The sequence below is a fragment of the Prionailurus viverrinus genome, chromosome B2 (assembly GCF_022837055.1).
Source record: "Prionailurus viverrinus isolate Anna chromosome B2, UM_Priviv_1.0, whole genome shotgun sequence".
NCBI lineage: Eukaryota > Metazoa > Chordata > Mammalia > Carnivora > Felidae > Prionailurus > Prionailurus viverrinus.
The window spans coordinates 20,352,406-20,377,251 of NC_062565.1; the positions used below are offsets into that span (position 1 = coordinate 20,352,406).

Sequence of the window (24,846 nt, forward strand, 5' to 3'; positions counted from 1 at the left end):
GTGTACAGTGAGTTCAGTATTTATAAAAGATTTTTCCTTATTTCTGAGAGTTCTTTGTATTATAAACAGATTCATTGGCACGTCAAGCTAAATCTGTGGATTTTCTAAGTGTATGAACTGGGGCACATGCTGGCATTAGAATGGCTTTGGTGGCACCGAGGACGTATTGTGGCAGTCTGTTGGGAGGCATATCTGCTGCTTCTGATGAAGCAGCTGCTCAGCTCCTTGTTATTTTGTCCAGTAAAGTCACAGCTGGCCAGGTCGCATATCCTCACATTTGGAGTAGATACACCCTAGGATAACCTTCACGCCTATTGGCTTAGAACACTGTTTACCTTTTGCTTGAGTGATAAGTAAGAGCTAATTGGGGCATTTTCTGCTATCGTATACGGGAAAACCTTATGTGTCTAGGAGTTTTAGCCAAGTTTACCACAAGGCTGAGGTTTTATCTTCTTTAAGTACACCACTTTTATAACTTTATCTTGGATGGAAATCTTTAAAAACATCTTTCATACTTGTTTAAGCAGCTGATGTGTTTTGCAGATGGATTCTGAGTCCCATGGTCTTTGGGACCTGCAGGGCTCTAAGAGTAGGTGGCAGCCTGGGGAGGGCAGGAGGCTCCATGATGTCCCCGAACCCCCAGGACCTCCTCTGCCTGCACGTGCTCCACACTATGTATACATGCTGCTTCACAAAGAAAATAATAAGTTTAAGAATCAAAAAAATTTGTATATGTGTGTGTGTGTGTGTATATATATATATATATATATATATATAATTTCATACTTTCCTGATTTTTGCAAAAAATTTACTAAATGTTATAGACTAACTTTCTTTATGAATTAGGAATTACTGAGAATATACAGTTTTACATTATGGTGAATATGGAGATGTCCTCAGGGAATTAAGAGAAAGAGAATGTTCTTTTTTTTTTTAATCTATTTTTTTTTTTTTTAGAGCGAGAGAATGTGAGCAGGGGAGAGGGCACAGGGAGAGCGGTAGAAGGAGAGAGAGAGAGAGAGAGAGAGACAGAGAGAACCTTTGACTTATTTATTTGTTTGCTTGTTTATTTTGCGAGAGAGAGAGACAGAAGGCACAGGCAGGGGAGGGGCAGAGAGAAGGAGAGACAGTCCCAAGCAGGCTCTGCACCATCAGCACAGAGCCTGATGCTGGGCCCAAACTCACAAACTGTGAGATCATGACCTGAGCCGAGATCAAGAGTCAGACACTTAACCGACTGTGCCACCCAGGTGCCCCAGGAGAGAGAATATTTAAGCTGGCTCCCCACTCAGCACGGAGCCCAACACAGGTCTCAATCCCACAACTCTGGGATCATGACCTGAACCGAAATCAAGAGTTGGATACTCAACTGACTGAGCCACCTAAGCACCCCAAGAGAGTGGTTTTCTGTACCAAATGCCCTCAAAGACTGTGTTTTAAGTTTTTGTTATCTGTGTTCTCCTGCCCTATATGTAAGGCTGATGCCTATCATTTCTTCCGGTCTCATTTATCAGCATTTTTTTTCTGATTTGTGACATTTAATATGGTATACTTTTGGAAACCCAGTTAACTAACGGTTGGAATTATGTGTAAAGTGGGGTGCCTGAGTGGCTCAGTTGGTTGGGTGTCCGACTTCAGCTCAGGTCATGATCTTGCAGTCTGTGGGTTCAAGCCCCGCATCAGGCTATGTGCTGACAGCTCGGAGCCTGGAGCTTGCTTCGGATTCTGTGTCTCCCTGTCTCTTGTCCCTCCCATACTCACGTTCTGTCTGTCTGTCTCTCTCTCTCAAAAATAAATAAACATAAAAAAAAAGAATTATGTGTAAAGTAAGGTAAGTAGATTCAAAATCAGAAGAGCTTTTCAGGAACACCACAATGCTTGTAATTGGACTTCTTGGTATCTTTTTTTTCTTTTGATGGATTAAGTCTTACCATATAGTTCTCACTAAATTTCAGGAAGATGTTATTTCCAGGTAGCCAAATTTTATGTATATAAAGAGTATGGGATTGTCAGTATATGAATGTATAAACTGCCTTCCATTTTTTTTTGTTTTTGTTTTTACTGATTGCTATGAAGAATGCAAGTTTGCATAGCACTTACTGTTATTAAAAGTGAGAGGCTATGAAATAGAATGACTTTAAGAACTTCTTGCTAAGAAAGCAAGACTAGATTTTCAATGGATTAGAAACTGGTCAGCATTCAACTTCTTTTCACCTGGACTGTGAGGCCAAGACATGATCTGTCTTCTATGAAAAAGCTAGTTGGATGGATATATGTATATATATAAAATATCATAATATCCTGAAACTATGAAATAGACATACCAGTATTTAGCAACATCTTAAAGTCTTTTCTTAGAACCAGATGGTAAATAGTGGAATCGTCAAGGAAGATTGAATTGAGTACAGGAATGGGAAGAGGAAAGTCACTTTTATTTGAGTGCCTGTATTCATATTATTACAAGAATCTGTTCCTGAAATTAACTTATTAAAATTAAAGGGAAAAATGGGGAAGATAAAAAGTGGTTTGATCTGGCTTCTGGATGTTTTGCTTATAATTCATATAATACTAATATCAGTTTTCATTAAGCTCCACAGGCACTGAGCTAGGACCTTAACATGTATTACCTCTGGTCTTCATAAATATTATTTATGACTGTAAAGTATTAGTCTCCTCATTTTAAAGTTAAAGAAACTTTAACTTGCTCAGCCTCATGCAACTAGTAGCAAGTGAACCAGAATTTGAAGTGTGCTTCCCAAATCTTCATTTTTCTGTGGAGTTGTACTAGAAAAAGTGCTCTCTGGTGGGAAGTGGAGTCCGGCCTGTTGCCTTGTGGTCCAAATCACAGGGTTGGCTGGGCCAGTTATGGTACGTATCCTAAAAGAATAAGAAGAAAAGAAAAGAAAAGGCGGTTAAAAAGCATCTGAGCGTGCATGTTTCGTTAGTGTTTTCTGTATTTATTAAAAAGTAAGTTACAGCTAAAGCAGGATTCCATTTTTGAGGGAGCTCGTTTGCATTTTCTTCTCTCTCATAATATATATGTTTGCCAAAGTTCCATGAAAAGAGTTTAATGAATTCTTCATGTTTTATTCATCTTTTGGAGAATTGTAGTCCATGAGGCTGAAAAGTTAAAAGGTAAATGGATTTTGGTTAACCTGTTTCCCAAATTTATGGCGTCAACAACCCCTCCCTAGCCCTCTCACCCACCACCGTAGTGCCTGTGCAGGTCCTAGGGTCTGGGACACATACTAAAAGAGAACATTTGACTTTAACTCAAACCTCAGCCTCTAATCCAGCCTCTTTTCGCTTGAAAAGGCTCAGTGCAGAGGAACTTCAGATCACATTGGCAGAAAAAGCTCTTCTAATAGTTGTTTCTGTCTTGCGAAAGAGACTTTTAGCTACCTGTGTAAACCTTTCTCTGGAAAGACCCAATTTGCTCTTTGTGATAGAAAAGGCATGGGTTGACCTAAGTTTGAGTCCAACTTCATAGCTGAGTGACCGTGAAGAAATGAAATGTGGTGTCCTTTAAACCTTAATTTCTTCATCTGTAAAGTGAAAGTAATACAATTTTATGAAAGCAGTTTTTAGAAGCAGGTAAGATAGGCAAAACAGCTAGCAAAAATATGCGCTTCATAAATACTTAAAGAATGACGGATCGTCCAGCTTTTCATCCTGTTTATCATCAGGACTCAGAGGGGAGAGAAACCAGAGCAGCAAGGACACATGGCAGCATGAAAACACAGCTTCCTTTTTTTCCTGTTACCTATCTTTCTGGTGTGGCCAGGCACCTGGACACCAATGTCTGCTTCTACCAGGTGTCCTGTTTTCATTAGAGTGCTGGAAATCAGTGCTGACTTGAGGCGCTTTGTAACTTGTTATGGTCTGCATCTGTCACAGTTTTTGTTTGCTTCATAGGACTTAGTCTGTATCAAAGCTTAACTTCTGAAGACATGTATGTAGAGCATTTAAGGCAGGGATAAAGGATAAAGTTATTTTGCAGACTCTCTTCCTCTTCAGCTCTTTGTTGTGCATCTTCAAAGATAATAATTTTAATTGTACTAAATGTATGCCTTTTTGACTTATACATTTGTCTTTATTGTCGTGGTACTCAAAAGGAAATTTTTTCATCTTCATCTAGAAATACTAAGAAAATCTCAAGAAGAGCTTAATATATCTGACGCAGACGCGTTAGGTGTTTACTTACTTTAAGGGATGGAATTGAAGACATGTCTTCCATTCTTTTCCAGTAATTCACAATCTATACTTTTTTCATGCATCTAAATGTGGAAGACCTACACTTTAATTTAATATAATAATGCTTCTTTTTGGCATATATTCTTTAAACTTGATGTAAAATTTATAGGTAGTTAAATGGAACTTGAGGAGAAATAGAGGCATAAACTTTTACTTGGATTGTGTTTGATTTTGTCATTTAAAGATACCAGACATTTTTGAGATTTCAGAAATATGGTTACCCATGTTCAGTCATGGTAAGAGAAGCCTTAGATGTTTCTATACGTCGTGTTCCTATTGGACATTAAAACTGTAATGCAATTTTAGCATGTGTCTTTCAAACTTATTGCTGTAGTAACCAAATATTAAGAGGTAAAGTTATGTTTGTCTCTTCTGCATAGCAGAATAATTGTCTGGAAAATGTCATGTGACTTTTAAATTTCTTTTCTCAGATTCTTAATGACCATTTAATAGCTAGTGAAAAACAGCATATAATCCAGTGGGAAGATTTCATGAAAGAACAACACAGCAAACAGGCTGAAGTGGATGAAGAACACAGAAAAGCCATGGAGAGACTTAAAGAACAGTATGCCGAGATGGAGAAGGACCTAGCAAAATTTTCAACCTTTTAAGAACTTGAACCACAAGAGTGACAAAGTAATAAGAAAACATTGACTTCCCCCAAAAAACTGTTCCCACCAAACCATTTAGCCTCTGCTTCAAGCTTAGCAATATATTCAGTGGCACTCCTACATCAGAAGAAAGAAAGGTCTTACTGGAGTCTTAAGTGTTTAATAGAAGAGAGCTACATCTTTCCAGTTTTAAGTGCCTACATATGATTATTTGAATGGGGAGGAGTAGCAGGAAAAATGGTACAAATTTGTTTTTTGTTAATCAGAATTGGGTGTTCTTTCCATTGATCATCTCAGAGAACTGTTAAGTACAGGCTTCTTAGAAAAATAATTTAATTCATTCTCACACAGAGTGAACAGTAGTTATTTGACTTAGAAGCAGATACAGTAGCTACCTGTCATAATGTCCTTGGCTATTGGAAGAGTGTTATACAGTATTATTCCATGAATAATGTAGACAAAAACAACTGTCTTTGGAGCAGAGATCATATTTAAGAGAGGGGACAGTCAAAACCTTGTCTCTACTGAGGCAAAGATGGCCACGTTGGCCTTTGAACTGCCTGCTGGGAAAGGTTACAGATTTTGCAGTTCAGCATAATGCCGTGTGTTTCACTGAGTGACAAAACACACTTGTTAAATTTTGTGGCCTTCCGGCACTTAATATTTTCAACTTTTAAAACATACTTAGAAGGAAAAGCTTACCAAAAATATATTTGACTTTCAGCCTTTCCAAGAACCATAATCTTGTCCGTAGTATTCACCTCATTTACCTCGTTTTTGTGTCTGTTTTGCTGTGGGTAAGCTTTGTAAGATAAATAATGTCCATACATGTTTCAGCTGTTTAATGAGTAATCAGCAGAATCTGCCAAGGAGTCCCTCTGGAACCATATAAAGATTCTGGCTCTGAATAAACCAGAAGTGTTTGCCCACATAGCAAATGATCCATGTTAAATGTAAATCCTTTTTTAGTGTTCAACGTCTGTTCTCATAAGCAGGTGTATTATGATGAAACATGTACCAATTCTGTCATCACTGTGATCTTTAAAAAAAAAAAATCTGCTTTTAACAGTCTAATTGAGGAATTAAATTGATTTTTTTATTTGCCATAAACCAAGCAAAATTAAATGCAATAATTTCTTGAGATTTATGGCAAATGAATTTGAGGTATGGGTAAATCTTTCAAATATTTTTTTAGTGCTCTTCAGTAAAGAAAGGGGCAGGAAAGAAAATACCCAACTCTCTTGTGTTATCTCAGTCTTGCTACTGCAGAAAAGTGACAATGCTTGCTTGTGTAAATTTATGGCCCCCTGTCAAAGCTTCATTCTTGGCTCCATGTTGAAAATGTGATTAAAGTTAATAGAGGAGATGAAATAAGTATTTGAGATTTCTTTCAATAACACTGAACTTCTGCCAACTTTCTCTGTCCGCTACTGTAGGCTTGACAGGTTCATCAATCATTCTCTGGTACCTGGACTAAAAAAGAGCACTTGCTGACACAAAGGCATGTTGGAATTTTCTTAATTCTCTTTCAGTGGATGGAAAAAAATAAAACTGTACTTCCAAAAATAGCCCACACATGAAAAGGGAGGGGAACCTTAAATGAAAATTCCCTTTGTACTGTAGGCAGTTTTTGGAATGCTGTTAATTGCCTGTGCACCGTTTGAACAGATGCCATAACCAAGAAATCAGGACTGTGTGTGTGAGAGCAAACGTACTCTTAACTGGTTCCTCCATCCACTCGTGCAGCAGAGGTTTCTGATGGTGTTTGTTCATCTCATATGAATAATAAATACCATTATAAGTTCGTATATTTTACATAAGGATCTAAAGGACTTCTTAAACCAAAATGAACTGGTGGGCATCTTGAACTTTAAACGTTAAGATAGTACATTCTTTCTTTATAACTTTGTGAGCTGTTCAACATAGTGTGTGAAAGAGACAGTTGGTTTGCCTTCCCCTTAATATTTTCCCTCGCATCTCAGTTTCCAAAGCACTTTTTTTTTTTTCCAACGTTTTTATTTATTTTTGGGACAGAGAGAGACAGAGCATGAATGGGGGAGGGGCAGAGAGAGAGGGAGACACAGAATCGGAAACAGGCTCCAGGCTCCGAGCCATCAGCCCAGAGCCTGACGCGGGGCTCGAACTCACGGACCGCGAGATCGTGACCTGGCTGAAGTCGGACGCTTAACCGACTGCGCCACCCAGGCGCCCCATCCAAAGCACTTTTGATAGGTATTTTATTTACATAAAAAGTTAACTTTAATTTTCAACATTTCTACTGTTTATGTGGTTGAGCAGAGGTAATATAGGTTCTGTGTAGCTCACAGGATTATTTTATAATCAAATGAAATAATGTTCTGTCCTTTTAAAGTGCTATAGCAACATTTGTTTTTAAGGCCTAAGTATTTTCTGTTTTTCATTATGATTTCTTTTTTTGACTTACATATTTGTGGGTGGTTTTTCATTTCATAACCTGTAGATTTTTAAATTGTTCTTATAATGAATTTATGCTGTAATTGGATTGTGGTTAGAGAATGGGGCTGTATCAGACTGGTACATTGAAATTTATTTGCTTTATGACCTAACATATTGTTAGTTTTTGTAAGTGTTTCATTAGTGTTTCAATATACACTGTTTTCCAGTTATTGGGTATCCATTAAACAAACTTACAGTGTTGTTCAAATTATCTGTTTTACTGTTGTTTTCCTTCTCAGTGATCCCTCAGATTCTGAGATATGTTGAAATTTCCTACTCTAGTGGATATTCTAATTCTTTCTGTCATTCTGTCAATTTTCATTTTCTGTATTTTGAAACTTTCTTATTAGGTACATATAAGTTTAGCATTTTCTTTCTTCAAAGCTTAGAATAAATCTTACATTTATAGTGTAGCTTCTATTCCTAGTAATGTTTTTTATTTAGTTTTGTATTACTTTTAAATCTGTGTTTTTTAACAAAAATTCTAGGTGGATTTTTTTTCTTTCTATCTGATTATCTTTTAAGTGGAGGGTTTAATCCATTTAAATGTGTTGAAACTAGTAACTTACTAGGATTCATTTATCTCATCTCTTGTGTTTGTCTGTTTGCTCACTGCCCACGTTTTGTTGGTTGGTTGTTTTGTTGCCTCCTTTTAGATTGAGTTTCATTTTCTTTTTCTTTTTTTTTCTTTTTAATGTTTATTCTTGAGAGACAGAGACTGTGTGTGTCTGTGTGTCTGTGTGTCTGAGTGGGGGAGGGACAGAGAAAGAGGGAATCTGAAGCAAGCTCCAGGCCCTGAGCTGTCAGCACAGAGCCCATCATGGGGCTCAAACTCACGAACCATGAGATCACGACCTGAGCCGAAGTCAGACGCTTAACTGACTGAGCCACCCAGGCGCCCCTTGCTTTCTTTTTCCATTCACACTCCCTCTACTAGTTTAAAAGGTAAAACTTGGGGCGCCTGGGTGGCACAATCAGTTAAACGTCCAACTCTTGATCTTGGCTCAGGTCATGATCTCAGGGTCCATGAGTTCGAGCCCCACATTGGTCTCTGCTCTCATGGTGCAGAGCCTGCTTGGGACTCTGTCTCTCCTCTGTGCCTCTCCCCCACTTGTGCTTTCTCTCTCTCTCTCAAGATGAATAAACATAAAATGTTTTTTAAAAAAAAGATAAAACTCAATTTTTAACTTTCAGTGCTTACCAAGAAGTTTAACCTGCATAGTTAACAAAATCCAAAGTTAGTGTCTTTCCTATCTTCCTAAACAAAGTTTTATTTCCTCAATCAATTAGTGTCTAGAATTTTAATTTTATCTGTTTCACTACAAAAATAGCTATTTCATTTTATACAGTCAGCATTTATATAGATTTATCCACAAGATTATCCAAATTTATTATCCTTGAAAGTTAGCTGGCTCTACAGTTCTAGATTGATGATTATTTTCTCTCAATATTTAATGATATTCTTTCATTATCTTCTTGCATCCATTGTTGCTTCTGAAATCACAGTTGTAGCTGATCACTACTCCTTTGAAGCTAACTGTCTTCTCTCTCAGGTTCTTTGTAGTCTATCTTTGGTGTTTTACAGTTAAAGTCATCATAATACAATGTGTCTAGCTGTGGATTTTCTTTTTTATTTTAATTCCAGTATTTTTGATCTTTTATAATTCTTTTTATTATCCTATTCAAATTCATTGAGCTTTCTAAACCTGAAAATTAGTGATTTTTCACAATTCTGGAAAATTCTCAACTACTGTGTCTAAATATTGACATTGCTCATTCTCTCTGTTCTCTTCTTTAGGAAATCAAATTACACTTATATTTTACCATCCCACTGTTCTTTGAATCCCTTTTATATCTGTTTCATATTTTGTCTCTTGTCTGCAGTGTGTTGAATTCTGGATATTTCTTTAAAAATCTATTTTCCAGTTCCCTAATTCTGCGTTCTTGCCATCTCTAACCAATTTATATCTTATTGAGTGTTTTTTTAATTTTTAAAAATTTATTTATTTAGAGAGAGCAGGGGAGGGTGGCAGAGGGAGAGTGAAAGAGAGAGTCTTAAGCAGGCTCCATGCTCAGCACGAAGCCCAAAGTGGGGCTCGATCTTGTGACCCTGGGATAATGATTTGAGCCAAAATCAAGAGTCAGACACTCAACCAACTGAGCCCCTAACCCATTGAGTTTTTAACTACAGTTGTTTTTTTCTTTACCAAAAGTGTTGTCTCTTTCTTTCTCAAACATTCCTGGTCATTTGAAATAGCTCCATTATTTCCTCTTTTTCTTTTCTTTTTTTTTATCTAATGTTTATTTATTTTGTGAGAAAGAAATGAGCAGGTAAGGGGCAGAGAGAGAGAGAGAGAGAGAGAATCCCAAGCAGGCTCTGTGCTCTTAGTGCAGAATCCAACTCAGGGCTCGATCTTAGGAACCATGAGATCATGACCTGAACCAAAATCAAGAGTCGATTCAGACACTTAACCGACTGAGCCACCCAGTTGCCCCCTCCTTTTCTTTTCCTAAGACATAGTAAATGTTTATGTTCTGTATATGATAATTTCATGTTTTCTCCTTTTTTGTGACTCTAAATCTACCAATTTGTTGTATGTTGTTTGATCTGAAACAAGCATATTGGTGATTTGTTTTCTAATATGATCAGTGATTTTGGTTATGAGTTGGTATTCCTCTAAACTTTATTTTGGGGAGTTTTTATTTAAAATATGTTTCTATAGGGAGATAGTGTTTTCATTTTTCTCACACCACCAGTTTGTATCTTGTGGCATGATGAACCCTGGATCCCTTCAGTTTTCCTCTGGGGTTTCCTGCCTCTCTCTCCCCTGTCCTTCACTGCATGCATGCACATGTGCACATACACTTAGAAGTAGTGTGAATTTCATTCTCAAACATAGGTGAGTGTTGGGCTGTGATAAGGCATTCTCAGAGGAGACTTTTTCCCCTTCATGGATCTCCTTGGAGTAAAGAAAGGCACATTTAGGTATTTTCTAGTTTACTCATTGAGAATGACACCTTTTGGGGGTTCACCAGTCCTACTGCTCATCCAGCTCAGTCCCTGTTGCAAACGGAATTTGTCCTGCCAAATTAATATGTTGAAGCCCTAACCCCCTGTGTGATTTTATTTGGAGATAGGGCCTTTACAGAGGTAATTAAGGTTAAATGAAGTCATGAGGATGGGGCCCCAATCCCGTAACCAAGTCCTTATAAAAAGAGGAAGAGACAACAGAGCACTCTCTCTCCACTTGCACACAGAGGAAAGTTCATAGGAGGACACAGCAAAAGGTGGCCATCTGTAAGCCTCACCAGAGGTAGAATTTTCTGGAATTGTGATTTTGGACTTACCACCTCCAGAACTGTGAGAAACAAGTTTGTTTAAACCATCCCATCTGTAGTATTTTGTTATGGCAGAGCAGACAGTCCCAAATTGTAATTCCTGTCCCCCACGTAGGCATGGCTTCTTAAAACTGGAACCCTTTCAGGCTACGGGGATGGGAAAATGCTTTTAGGACTGTTACCAGTTGCCAGTCTAAATGATGCTATGGAATTTCACTTTTTCCTATCTGCCTTCAGTTGTTTTCATTAATTTGCCATTACTCAGCCATGAATTTGCTGTAATGCCATTACTCAGCAATGAAAAATAAATGTTTTTCTCATTGTTTTTGGTATTCAGTATCTAGTGAGATTTCTCTGCACAGAAATAGCATGTCAGACAAATACATGTTGATTTTATTATATTAAAATTTACCTACCCCAAGGGGCATCTGGGTGACTCAGTTGGTTAAGTGTCCAACTCTTGATCTCAGCACAGGTCATGATCTTGGTTCCTGAGATCCAGCCCCAGGTTGGGCTCTGTGTTGACAGCATAGACCCTGTTTGGGATTCTCTCTCTTCCTCTGTCTCTGCCCCCTCGTAAGAATTCACATGTGCGCACTCGCTCTCTCACTCTCTCTCCCTCCCAAATTAAAAAAAAAAATTTTTTTACCCCCAAAAGAAAAATCCCCCCCCCAAATTTAAAAAATTACCCCCAAAAGAAATGTCCATATTCTTGTATAAAAGGTGACACCTTTCCTTTTCATTATTGTACCAAATATTGTTCATTTGATTGTTTATTATCTCTGAACTAATTTGATTGTTTTTATTACTTCTGCTGAGTCTTCCTTACTATTTGTGAGCTACTGAAAACAAATGAGAGTATAATAGTCTCTCTGAACCTACATCACTTTCACCTGAATACATCATTTTGGATTCTTTTCAGGACATTATTGTTATTTGTGAATATGTAGATAGATACTATGGCTATGTAGATAGAGGTATTAGATCTGTGGTATTAAACCTAAAGTGCCATGAAAACCTGGAGGAGTCACAAATGCCTCCAAGATACATTGTAAATTGTCGTCTTTGCTCCTGTAACACACATAGGCTTTCCATCTGAACACTTCCATTCACTTTCTCAACTGTTTTTAAATGTACATGTATTTTGATGTGTTAGGTTCTTGTTGCCATTGCAAATTAAAAGAGCGTTTTATTGCTTTGGAAGTGAGCATGGTGACTGTCTTTCCTGAAACTGCACCTTAGAGGCTCTTTTTTGCAATTTGGGGCTATAAGTCTATATCTCAGGATGAAAAATGCCAGAAAAATATTTTAAACACTAATTCAGTGAAAATATTTGAAGCTACCATCCTAGAAAATGTACTTTCTAGTAGTTTTTTCTTAGTCTTTCAGAAGAATTTTACAATCATTTCATTAATTTTCAACTTCAATAAATATGGATATTAATATTTTATTGATTTAGTGTAATTCAAGGTCATAGAATGAAGAGAGATCAAAATCACTTACATCATTGCCTGCCTGCTCATCCTCTTCTCGTTTTTAAATTTTAACTGCTAAAAACTGGTTTCTTGTCACTGGTCTGGCAAAATTAACAAAGCAGTGTGGCCTCTGAAATTTTTATCTTTATGTTCCATAAAAAACAGAAAATGAGATTTTTAAATGTGATGCATTATAAGAGCAATAAATTAATAAGTAACACCTGATCCTCACACAAATTCAAGATTATAATTATTTCTGAAGAAATAATCCAAATCGATTAAGGTAAGTATATATACATTCATATAACATAGCTTATAGCTTCCAGTGTACATTGTGCTTTTAAGTGCCTTACATGTAATTTAATCTTACTTCATCCTTGTAAGCAAGACATACACCCTGTGTTCTTTTGGAGAAAAAGTAAAATGGTAGAAATATAGGTAATACAGTGTTTTGCTCACCTATCACTGAGCCAGCAGCAGTACATTAGACAGATAAAAAAATACCTAAGGTTTTTAAAAAAATATTCCATAAATACTATCATGAAAATCCACACTATAGATGTGTCCGCCAATTTTTCTTTACCATTACATAGTTTTTTTTAAAAAAAGAATGTTTCATGTGCTACAAACACTAATAAGTCAATATGTGAAATTTCACTGTTCTAAGATATTCTGAATGACTGAAAATATCTACTGTTTCATGCTGTGCCACAGGATAGAAAATGGTATGAGTTTGGCCAAGGTTAAGAGATAAGTGCCACTAGGGAAGAGACCGCTGTGTGATTTGAGGTCACTGAGAACAGTCAACACACACCAGGCCCAAGTGGTCCAGCCTTTACTTAAATAGCAAAAGGAGAGACGGGATACAAGAACCAACCTTTTGCAGTGCATGTAGCCCTCCTGGCCAGCCAACTCCCTCCACAGCCAATGTGGGCAGTAGTATAGTATACTTTTTAAAAATGGAAGTGAATACAGAATGTGGTTCCCATTATTCCTCTGGAGTAATTGCTTTCCTCCCTTAAACTTAAAAAAAGAATATCAAGTTTGATTGAGACCAGGCAGTCATGGAGTTTAGACTTCATAGCAAATCTTACCATTTATGAGTGAAAATTTTGACTGTAAGAGAAGTCAATGTCATCTGCAAAGAGAGACAGTTTTACCTCTTTCATGATATTATATATAGAAAACCCCTGAAGATGCCACCAAAAAACTGTTAGATCTAAAGAACTAATCAACAGATTCAGCCAAGTTATAGGATACAAAATCAATACACAAAATGCAGTTGTGTTTCTATACACCCAACAATAAAAGTAAGAGAAATCAAATTAAGAAAACCCATTTACAAATGCAGTTGCCTTACAAATTGCACATCTGAAAAAGAATACCTAGGATTAATTTTAACCAGAGGTGAAAGATTGATATGCTGAAAACTACCAGATATTGATGAAAGAAATTGAAGAAGACACAAATAAATGAGAAGATATTCTGTGTTCAAGGACTGGAAGAATAATAAAATGTCTAAAATGTCTGTACTACCCAAATTCAATACAATTACTATAGATTTCAATGTAGTCCCTAACAAAATTCCAATGGCATTTTTCACAGAAATAGAATAATCCTAAAAACAGTATGGAACTACGAAAGACTCGGTAAGCCAAAGCAGTTTTGAGAAAGAAGAACAAGTCTGGAAGCATCACATTTCTGTATTTCAAAATATATTACAAAGCTATAGTAATCAGAACAGTGGAACACATCAGTGGGACAGAGTATAGAGCCCAAAAATAAACCCATGTGTATATGGTCATTTAATTTATGATGAGAGAGTCAAGAATATACAACGGGGAGGGTGCCTGAGTGGCTCAGTCAGTTGAGCATCTGATTCTTGATTTTGGCTCAGGTCATGACCTTGCAGTTCATGGGATTGAGCCCTGCATCCAGCTTTGTGCTGAGAGTGTGGAACCTCCTTGGGATTCTCTCTCTCCCCATCTCTGCCCCTCTCCCCACTGCGCACATGCACACTCTCAAATAAACTTTAAGATTATGTATATATACATATATATATATATATATATATATGTATATATACATACATACACACACACACACACACACACATACACAATGGGGAAAGGATAGTTTCTTCAATAAATGGTATTGGGAAAACTGGACAGCCACATGCAGAAGAATGAAAGTTGATCACTATCTTATACTATACACTAAAATGGATTAAAGACTTGAATATATGGCCATAAAGCCCCTAGAAGAAGGAAGGCATAGAGGTAAGCTCTTTGACATTTGATGATTTTTTTTGCATTTGATACTAAAAGCAACAAGTGGGACTACTTTCAAAAAACTTATTTCTGTACATCAATAAAATGAAAACTGTGGGAGAAAATATTTGCAAATCATATCTGATAGGTTACTATCCAAAACATATAAAGAACCCATACAACTCAACAGCATAAAAGCAAACAATGAATTGGAAAATGGTCAGAGGAACTGGATAGACATTTTTTGAAAAAAGTGATACAAATGGCCAATAGTTATATAGAGAAGTGTTCAACACCACTAATCGTCAGAGAAATGCAAATCAAAACCACAATGAGATTTTACTGCATGCCTGTCAGAGTGCTATCAAGAAGATAAGAAATAACAAGTATTGGCAAGGATGTGGAGAAAGGGGAACCCTCACACGCTGTTAGGGGAAACGTAAATCAGTGCAGCCACTATGGAAAACAGTATGGAGGTTCCTCAAAAAATTAAAACTAGAACTACCATAGGATCTAGGAATTCCACATCTGGGTATATATTTATAGGAAACATTATCACTATCTGGAAGAGATATCTACACCCCTCTCTTCATTGCAGTATTCACAGTAGCCATGATGTGGAAACAACCTAAGTCCATCAACAGTTGAATACAGAAAATGTGATACATATGTACACACTGGAATATTTAGCAGCCATAAGAAGGTAATCTTGTCATTTGCAAAAACATGGATGGGCCTTAAGAGAATTGTAAGTAAGTTAAGTTACAGGAAGACAAATACTGTGTGATCTCACTTATATGCAGAATCTAAAAAAAAAAAAAAAAACCCAAACTCACAGAAACAGATTGGTAGTTGCCAGAGGTGGAGGGTGGGGAGTGAGAGTGAAATGGGCAAAGAGGGTCAAAGGTACAAACTTCAGTTGTAAAATAAATAAGTCATGGGATGTCATGTAGAGCATGGGGACTATAATAAACAGTACTATATTGTATATTTGAAAGTTGGTAAGGGAATAGACCTTAAAAGTTCTCATCACAAGAAAAAAATTATAACTGCAAAGTGATGGATGTTAACTTATTGTGGCGACCATTTTGACATATATACATAAATCATGTTGCACACCTTAAGCTAACACTGTGTTATATGTCATATCTCAGTAGAGGTGATAGAAAAAAGTCAATATATGAGATTAGCTAGATTGTGTTTAAAAGTTTCTCTAGGGGCTCCTGGGTGGCTCAGTTGAGCTTCCGATTCTTGGTTTTGGCTTGGGTCACGATCTCATGGTTCTTGAGTTCAAACCCTGCATCAGGCTGGCCGCGCGGAGCCTGCTTGCGATTCTGTCTCTCCCTCCCTCTCTCTGCCCCTCCCCTGCTCATGTGCGCATTCTCTCTCTCTCTCTCTCTCTCTCTCTCTCAAAACAAACATTAAAAAAAGTTTTTCTATTGCATAGATGTAATTCTTAACTTTTATGAAATTGCTTATATTGCTAAAATTCTAATTCTACAAAGAAAATACCCTGTAAATGATTTTAAGATTTAATATAATGCATTCCCTTAAAATATATTTGTAGAGAATTTGAAAAGAAAGCTGCAAGTCAAACCACTTTTTTAAAAACATCATGTACTCTAAAAGGCTTAAAAAGCTTTTTTTTTTTTTGGAAATGTATCATTTTTAAGAAAACAGTTTATAAAGTTAGATTATTATCACAAACATTTTTTAAATGTCAATTGCATATTAAATAAATTTGTTTCAAAAATTAATTATACATCAAATAAACAATTTCTTCAAATGGAAGACATTAATGTTTAATTTTACTAAGCAAAATTTTGATTCTAAAGAATGTGTCCTTTGCTTGGAATCTAAAATTTATAGCTAAAACCAGCAGGTGTCACTGTGATAACAGATTTGTTTTCTTTTCCCCTCCATTTAAGCAGTTATGTGTAGATGGGTACATACCATCTATGAACAAAGATGTGTAAGAGATAATTTAAGGTACATCACTGAGCAAAAATACTAGAATGTAGAAAAGTATGTACAAGATTTCAGGAGGATTAGGAGTACATTTGAGAATTGTATTTTTTCATAACTTTATTCCTGTCTCAAACATACATATTTTTTCATTATATAATTGATGTGCGGGTTTTATTAGCAGTAAAAATACATAGTAAAAAGCCTCAGGTGATGTTTTGGACTTTATACTGAAGTATATAGACTAGTGCACTGATGATAAGGTTACAGCTGTGTAACGAAAATCAAATCAAGAAACAACATTTCCAGGGGCGCCTGCATGGCTCAGTTGGTTAGGCATCCAACTCTTGATTTCAGTTCAGGTCATGATCTCACAGTTTGTGGGTTCAAGCCCTATATTGGGCTCTGCACTGACTGTATGGAGCCTGCTTGGGATTCTGTCTCCTTCTCTTTCTGCCCCTCTCCCTCCCTCCCTCCCTCTCTCCTCTCTCTCAAAATAAATAAACATTAAAAAAAAAAAAAAAGAAAGAAAGAAAGAAACAGCATTCCCAGGAATGTTTTCAAATGAATTTTTGAAAAACTCGGTCCTGTACTCCAAATAAAGGTAGAGTTATAATTTCTAAATGAATGTTTAGAGACAAACATATAATTGGTAGAAAATAATAGGAATCGAAGAGGTGGTTGTCAGGGCATTTTTACCCCACCTAGTATGGAAGCCAAAGTAGGATTTAATAAGCATTTATTCCTTGGCGCATTGTGCAGAGTCTGGATTTGATTCCAAGAGAAATACAGTCAATATAGCATTCAATCTTAAAGGAATTTATAATCAAGTTGTGCATATATATAATAATAGGAAAGCCAAGACCATAATAATAATATATCAAAGACCATAATATTTTATAATATGTCAAAGGCCATTTTATATATATAAATATATATGTATATGTATACACACACACACACCCCATAATATACAAGCGAATTCCAGGTAGGAACTATCTTTGTGAATTATAATCAGGAAATCGTTCTTTTTTTTTTATTTACTTATTTTTAAAAAAATTTTTTTTTTCAACGTTTATTTATTTTTGGGACAGAGAGAGACAGAGCATGAACGGGGAAGGGGCAGAGAGAGAGGGAGACACAGAATCGGAAGTAGGCTCCAGGCTCTGAGCCATCAGCCCAGAGCCTGACGCGGGGCTCGAACTCACGGACCGCGAGATCGTGACCTGGCTGAAGTCGGACGCTTAACCGACTGCGCCACCCAGGCGCCCCAGGAAATCGTTCTTAATAGAGATAAAACTTGAATTCATTAGGTCTTAGAGAACAAAAAGGATGGCAGAATATGTCTGGTTCAGTTTAGTTCAGTAAGCATTTATGGAGCACCTATATTCTAGCCACTCTATTCCTCAATAGATACTAGGGATGGAGAAGTGAATAAAGGTTGGTTTCTGCCCTTGTCTATCAAAAACACAGATGGAGATACGCCCAGCAAATTCAAAATAGTAATTCATAGACTCTTCGATGTTGAAAACAGTGATAGGGAAGACTAGATTTTGGAAAGCACACTGAAGTTTGGGAGCCAAAAGACTGGCGTTAGTCATACCATCACTAAATTTATACAGGGACTTAAACACATCACTTAGAAAATTTTCACATCATTTCCAACTTTAGTAATTTGTGTTTATCCTGTAGGTAATGAGACTATTAGAGTAAGTGGCACTATGAAAGTTACAGGAAGGTTACTCTGTAGACTCAGAGGCATGACTGATTGATAGAGGAAATTACTAACCTGCTCATGGATCTTGAGAATGTACTTGAAAAGCAGTTCCTAGTCTAGACAGGGCAGGGTTAGAAATGAAGACCTTGGTTTGGAATTTAAGGTAGTGGGGATTGTTAACACCCATATATAGATATGTTTATGTGCTATTTATGTTACTTATGCCAATTACTAGCACAGTTTCAGATTTAGATAATCAGCCCCATTACCCTTTTTATATGATTCTTAATTGTTTTCCCAAGTAACTGAATTCTTGCTTTTGAGAGTACGATCACTATAAATTAGGAAAGTCAAAAAGATATTGAAGGGTCTTTTCTTCATCTTTTAGATATTTTGCTTTCATATAATTAGTGGGAAAATACTATGGGGTTTTAAGCAGCTACCCCCGTTTAAGGATTTCCCATTTCCTTTCCCAGAAGACTAAATTGTTCAAGGACAAAGAATGTGTTTTATGCTGTTTTATATCCCATGCTGAGAACATGTGCTGACTATGATTTAAACAAGGGAAATTCTCTCCATATTACAGAGCTAGTCATGAGTTTGTTAAGGAAGATTTGAATTATCCACGCTACTTACATTTGTGTTTTATAATGATTGAATATGAAGAAATACATAGACTAATGTGTTCCATTATTTTTAGTGTATACATACCATCAGGTTTCTGGTCTATCATCACCTAATTTATTATTTGCTATTTCTCTTAGGAAGCTTTTAACGTGAACTATATACTGCAAAAATAGAAACTTGAAATCTTAACCTCTTTGAAACACACACACACACACACACACACACACACACACACACACACAATTACTCCCAATTAACCAATATATACATATTTTTTCCCCAAAAAATTTAGGTCATCTGTTTGGAACTTGGAATGAATCTCTAGATGGAAATAATGATGTGCATAGTGATTAGGCTCTTAGCTAGCCCACAAAACTATTAGGTCTCAAAATATTATGGTACCAGTAGTAGAACCAGTAGTATGTAATGATGTAAGCCACTATATTTAATTTTTTTAAAAATAAAATTTAAATGTACCCAGATTTTCAACTTGAGAGACCTGGAATGAACCCCTCTTGCTGTAGCTCTGAAGGTAATGTTGCCAGATAGGAACAGAGGAAGGAGAAATCCCTTAGTTCATGAAGAAAGACTTCTCTAGTTTAAGCCAAATCCTTCTTTGTCACCAGTCCTGGCCTCACACCAGTCAGCTTGCGTTTCTGTTGCTACTCTTACTGCCTCAAAACAGAAAGCTCTCCACCTCATTTCCAAATGAAGTCACAGTTTCTTCTCTGGTGCTGAAGAGATTTTGGAATTCTTAACATGATTTGTTAACAATAGGAAGCAGATGACAGAAAAGAAGCACCCTTCGCTACCACTATCATGCACACTCACACATTTTTGAATGTCATTAGGTGAGGATTGATGGAGGGAGGTGTGTGGGGGGATGGGTTAGATGGGTGATGGGTATTAAGCAGCACCCTTGTGATGAGCTCTGGGGGTTGTATGTAAGTCATGAATCCATAAATTCTACTCCTGACATCAGTATTGCACTGTGTGTTAACTAACTAAAATTTAAATAAAATTTTTAAAAATGTACTCAGGTGACAATGATAGCTGTTTAAACCCACCACTGGATAAAGGTATCTTCATTTGCAGGTTCAATGAACTTCATACATTTTGTCTGAGGTTCTTTCTTTCTTTCTTTTTTAAAATTTTTTAATCTTTATTTATTTTTGAGACAGAGAGAGATGGAGCATGAATGGGGGAGGGTCAGAAAGAGAGGGAGACACAGAATCCGAAGCAGGCTCCAGGCTCTGAGCCATCAGCACAGAGCCCGACATGGGGCTCGAACTCACGGACCCAGAGATCATGACCTGAGCTGAAGTCGGAAGCTCAACCAACTGAGCCACTCAGGTGCCCCTGAGGTTCTTTCTTTTAAGTGTGGGACGTTCTGTGAGGTGACTGAGTTGGCTGTGAGGGTGCCGCCTAAGGGCTTTCTTTGGGTCTTGAGAAATGACAAGTGGCTGTAGAGAGCAACTCCTAAGGGTTTATTTTCATTTTTTTCCCTCTTCCCTTCTTTCATGTCCAAACTAGTCTTCCCATCATAGATCTGGGTTACCATGAAGTGAGTTAAGGTGGTGTTGGAGATCCCAGGTCCCAATGGTGTCTACAATTATAAGATGGTAACAAAACACCTTCCTGTATCTGATACATGTGTCTATGTATATAGCTCTTGCATTGCTCTTGGGTTTATTGTCTTACAATCTCTTGTAAGTATCTTCTTAAGGTCCCAGAGTGAGACTGACTTGAGTGCTGGAATGCACGGACACTGCTGTCAATCACCTGAGAAAGTGGTAACTCTTAGGGCCAAAGGGGTTGAGAATCCCTCCATTCTCCCCTCCCTTTAGCTTCTCCTCTTTACTTTCAGAAATCTGGGCACACTTGATGGCATTCCTGGTGGGTTAGGGTTACAGGTAACCTCTGCTACATGGAGCTAGTCAGGGAGTCTCTCGATTGGAGTGCTTGAGCCAAAGATGAGTGAGTTATGTTTTATAAACCAGATTATCTAGTTTTATTTTATGCTATTTCCACTTTGTAACCTCCAAATCCTTGGTGAAACCTTTTTTCAATATTCCAACATGACCTCAGTGGTGTGGGGGGGGGGGGCGGGGGGGGGGATTTTGGGAAGTGGGTGTCCCTTGGCATCATACACGGGGGTGATAGCAGGGAGAAATCTCCAAGGGAGAAGGTGGACATTATACCTGGGAGGCCTGGTTACTGTTCTCCAGTAGAAATTTCATCTGCACTGCCCACCTAGGAGCATCTAGATTTGATTTTAGTAAATAAAAGGGCAAGTTCCCTTTTAAAGTGTGATTACTGTTACTGGAAAGTAAGAGGGAATACTCAGAGTTGCTATGGCCAACCGACCGACTGAGCCAAGTCTAGATGCCCATTTGTACTCTGCCTTGTATCCTAAAAAAGCAACAAAACAAAACTTTGATTAAATGTGTACAGAAGAGGGGCGCCTGGGTGGTTCAGTCGGCTAAGTGTCCAGCTTCGGCTCGGGTCACGATCTCACGGTTCGTGAGTTTGAGCCCCGTGTCGGGCTCTGTGCTGACAGCTTGGAGCCTGGAGCCTCCTTTGGATTCTGTGTCTCCCTCTCTCTCTGCCCCTTCCCAGCGTGCACTCTGTCTCTCTCTCTCTCTCGCTCAAAAATAAATAAACATTGGGGCGCCTGGGTGGCGCAGTCGGTTAAGTGTCCGACTTTGGCCAGGTCACGATCTCGCGGTCCGGGGGTTCGAGCCCTGCGTCAGGCTCTGGGCTGATGGCTCAGAGCCTGGAGCCTGTTTCCGATTCTGTGTCTCCCTCTCTCTCTGCCCCTCCCCCGTTCATGCTCTGTCTCTCTCTGTCCCAAAAATAAATAAACGTTGAAAAAAAAAATTGAAAATAAATAAATAAATAAATAAATAAATAAACATTAAAAAATTTTTAATGTGTACAGAAGAAAAATGCATGTTTCAAACATAGGTTATAACCAGTTAAACTAATTTACTTCCATTTTTTTCAGATGAAAAGATAAAAAATTTAGAGATGATGCAAAATCATTAATTTAACAGATTACAAACGTGTTAAAACTACCATCTAGACTCACAAGGCCCTCCAGAGGCTCCACATTTACCCTTAGCTACTGCTGCATTTATCTGCTCACATTTACAGTAAAATGCGTGAAAATTTGCTGCTGTCTCCACTTACCCTACCTTGTATTCTCCCTTGAGGCCTTTCCAGCCTGCTTTTCAGTACCACTCCTCCACTGAAACCCCTCTTGTCAAGGTCACCAGCAGCCTCTATCAAGACAAATCCAATGAGTTCATGGTTTTCTACCCCAGCAGTTGATACTGTTGGTTACTCCCTCCTTCTAGAAACACTTTCTCCACTTGGCTCTCTGATCACCATACATTCCCAGGGTGCCTTCCACTTCTCTGGGTATGCCTCTTCTTTCCAAATTTCCTCTAATTTGATATGTGCCTAAGCCTCAGACTATTCTCTTGCCTACAGCCAGTCCCATGACTTTATCCCCAATTTATATCTCTAGCCCTGACTTTTCCCCTCACACATTCAAAAATAGGCCTGGTCAGCGTCTCTACTTGGATATCTAAAAGGTGTCAAACTTCATTGTCTCCACAGAACTCTTGATACCCCTTCCTCCCAAACTGTCCCTCTCCCACCCTTCCAAATGTCATGAGTATGAGGCTCCACCATTTATCCAGTTGCTTGGATCAAAATCTTGGCATTGTGCTTGATTCTTCCGTTACACACCACATCCAGTACATCATTTAGCCAAGTTGACTCGGCCTTCATATAATATCCCAAGTCTAACCACCAGTTTTTACCAGCTCACTGCTGCAATTCTAGTCTAAGCCACTACCGGTTTTCTACCTAGATCTTAGATCCTAGACTACTGCTTCTTGACCAGTCTCCATGCTTTTTCTCTTGCTCCCACCAATTCATTTCCCTCACAGCAGACATGTGTCTTTCAGAAAGCACAGATCAGAGCATTGTCATTCACCTGCTTAAAACTAATGACATCCTCTCCCACTCAACAAAATCCATGCTTCATGGCATGGCCTATGAGGTCCTGTCTGTGTCACATTTTATCGCCCACCCCTGTGCACATTTGCTTCGTTTCATCTAGCATGCTGGCCTTCTTGCTGATCTTCAAACCTATCCAAGCTCATTTCCACCCAGGAGCCTCTGACTGACATGCTTTTGCCCCATATCCAATCAAGACTCCCTCCCTCATTTTCTTTAGCGCTCTGGTCAAGACATCACCTCCTCAGAGGGGCCTTCCCTGACCACTCAGCCTAAAATAGCACCCTCACATTTGTATTTAATGTCCCCTGACTAAAATATAAGCCCCATGAGGGCAGGAACTTTGTCTGTCTTACCCATTCTGTATTCACAGTGCCTGGCATGTGGGACTTATTGATTGGATGGATGGATGGATGGATGGATGGGTGAATGGGTAGGTGGATGAGAGGAAATGCTGTAGTCTAGCACTCTTCACCTGTATTTCTTCATACCTGATTTTTTTGAAGTGTAGAATAAAAACAAAAATAAGAACAAATGTAAGCTATTTCTTAATAGCTTAATTCTACATTTGATAATGGATTTTTTAAAAAAACTTTAGAGACAATGTATTCTTAAACTTTTGAATGACAATGCTAGACATAGATATTTCATATAAATGGCTTTCTCTTTATTGACCCATCCTATAATATAGTAATATGCTATTCAAGGGGAAAATAAAACTTCTCTTCTGCAACTATTGGAAACGAAGGTTGAATCATAATAGAGACTCTACCTAGAAAATTCTCAGGACTTCTCATTTCATTAACAAACCATCCAAATAATAACCTCTGTTAAGAGGAGATATGACGATTGTAATATACATAACTGAATCAGACAGAAGTATCTGAGAACCATGAAATATGGGATAACTGAGGGGGTAAAAGTGTCCATTGTGAGTTCAGTTCCACCCTCACTACTTATTCATTAGGTGACCACGGGCAGGTTACTTAACCACCCTGTGCCTCAGTTTCCTCATCTGCAAAATAGGGGTGGTGAAAGTACCAAAACTTACCTCATAAGTTTGTTCTGAGGATTAAATGAGCTAACTTACGTACTATATTTCCAACGTAGCCTGACTTATAAGTACCATATTTATGTTTGGTTTGTTTTTCAACAGTTTTATCATCATCATCAACTCTAGATATCCATTTGGGAATTCACTCTTTGCGGTCCATCCATAAAAAGGTTGATAGGTCATGATTGTAAGTAGATTAAGCTTCTTAAAGTGAAGTCCGTAGTAGTTCCCCTTGGAGCACTTAACTGGATTAGACTGCTTTCTATGGTCTTAAAATACATACTAAAAGCCAAAGAAATACTAGTTTTGTAAACCCTTAGATGACACACCCATACAGCTGGTACCACAAATGATGTCACATTTCAGGAAGATCAGCTAATATATTCCATGGAATCAAAGGTACTTCTCAGGATGAAATGTTTTACTTCTGGTTCCCAGGCTGGCCTTTGATTCAGACCCAAATTAGAGAAAAACCTAGCCTTTCAAACAGGTCTTTGCTGAACCAATTTTGACAGCACTTAATTCACCAAAGTTATTTATTACCACATTTAGTAATTTTGGTGAAATTTCTCATTTCTCAAAACAAGTTTTGCTTACACCCTTTCAAAAGAATGTTATTGGTATGTGGGTAGGTTGTCTGGGGCTAGCCTCTTATCTAGAGACCAGATTCAAAAAGTCTGAGTTCAGCGAAGTGACTTACTTAGACTGCATGCTTTTGTTTTGTTTTGTTTAATAAGCATGTATGAGTCTTGCTAAAACACAGTGCTACCCCCATCTAAGAACAATGCCGCACACATCATTTCCTGAAATAATGGAGTTGGAAGGCAATTATCTACTCACAAAACAGGCTGAAACAACAGTTCCTGATATTCTTCTCAAATACTTTAACTTCCCAAGGAATCCGGAAAAAATAATTCCATGAGCCCATGTTGTGAATGAAGGTGTGACATTTCAGTTTCCTTCACTGGAATCCAGTGACCAGCAGTAATGAATTAGTACCACTTGGCGTTACTAAGAGGGGCTCTGGCTG

General features: G+C 37.8%; 1 protein-coding gene across 2 annotated transcripts in view; it reads left to right on the forward strand.

The window, feature by feature from the left end:
- The window catches only part of BLOC1S5 (biogenesis of lysosomal organelles complex 1 subunit 5), a 98,857-nt gene that overhangs the window by 39,882 nt on the left and 34,129 nt on the right, over positions 1–24,846 (forward strand). The window contains exon 5 of one of the 2 annotated variants that reach the window (XM_047859918.1): positions 4,686–6,236. The exons of the other annotated variant lie outside the window; for it this stretch is intronic. Within the exon in view, the coding sequence (XP_047715874.1) occupies positions 4,686–4,865 (180 nt within the window). The 3' untranslated portion in view covers positions 4,866–6,236. Of the gene's footprint in view, positions 1–4,685; positions 6,237–24,846 lie in introns of those variants that run through there. 2 annotated transcript variants of the gene reach the window in all.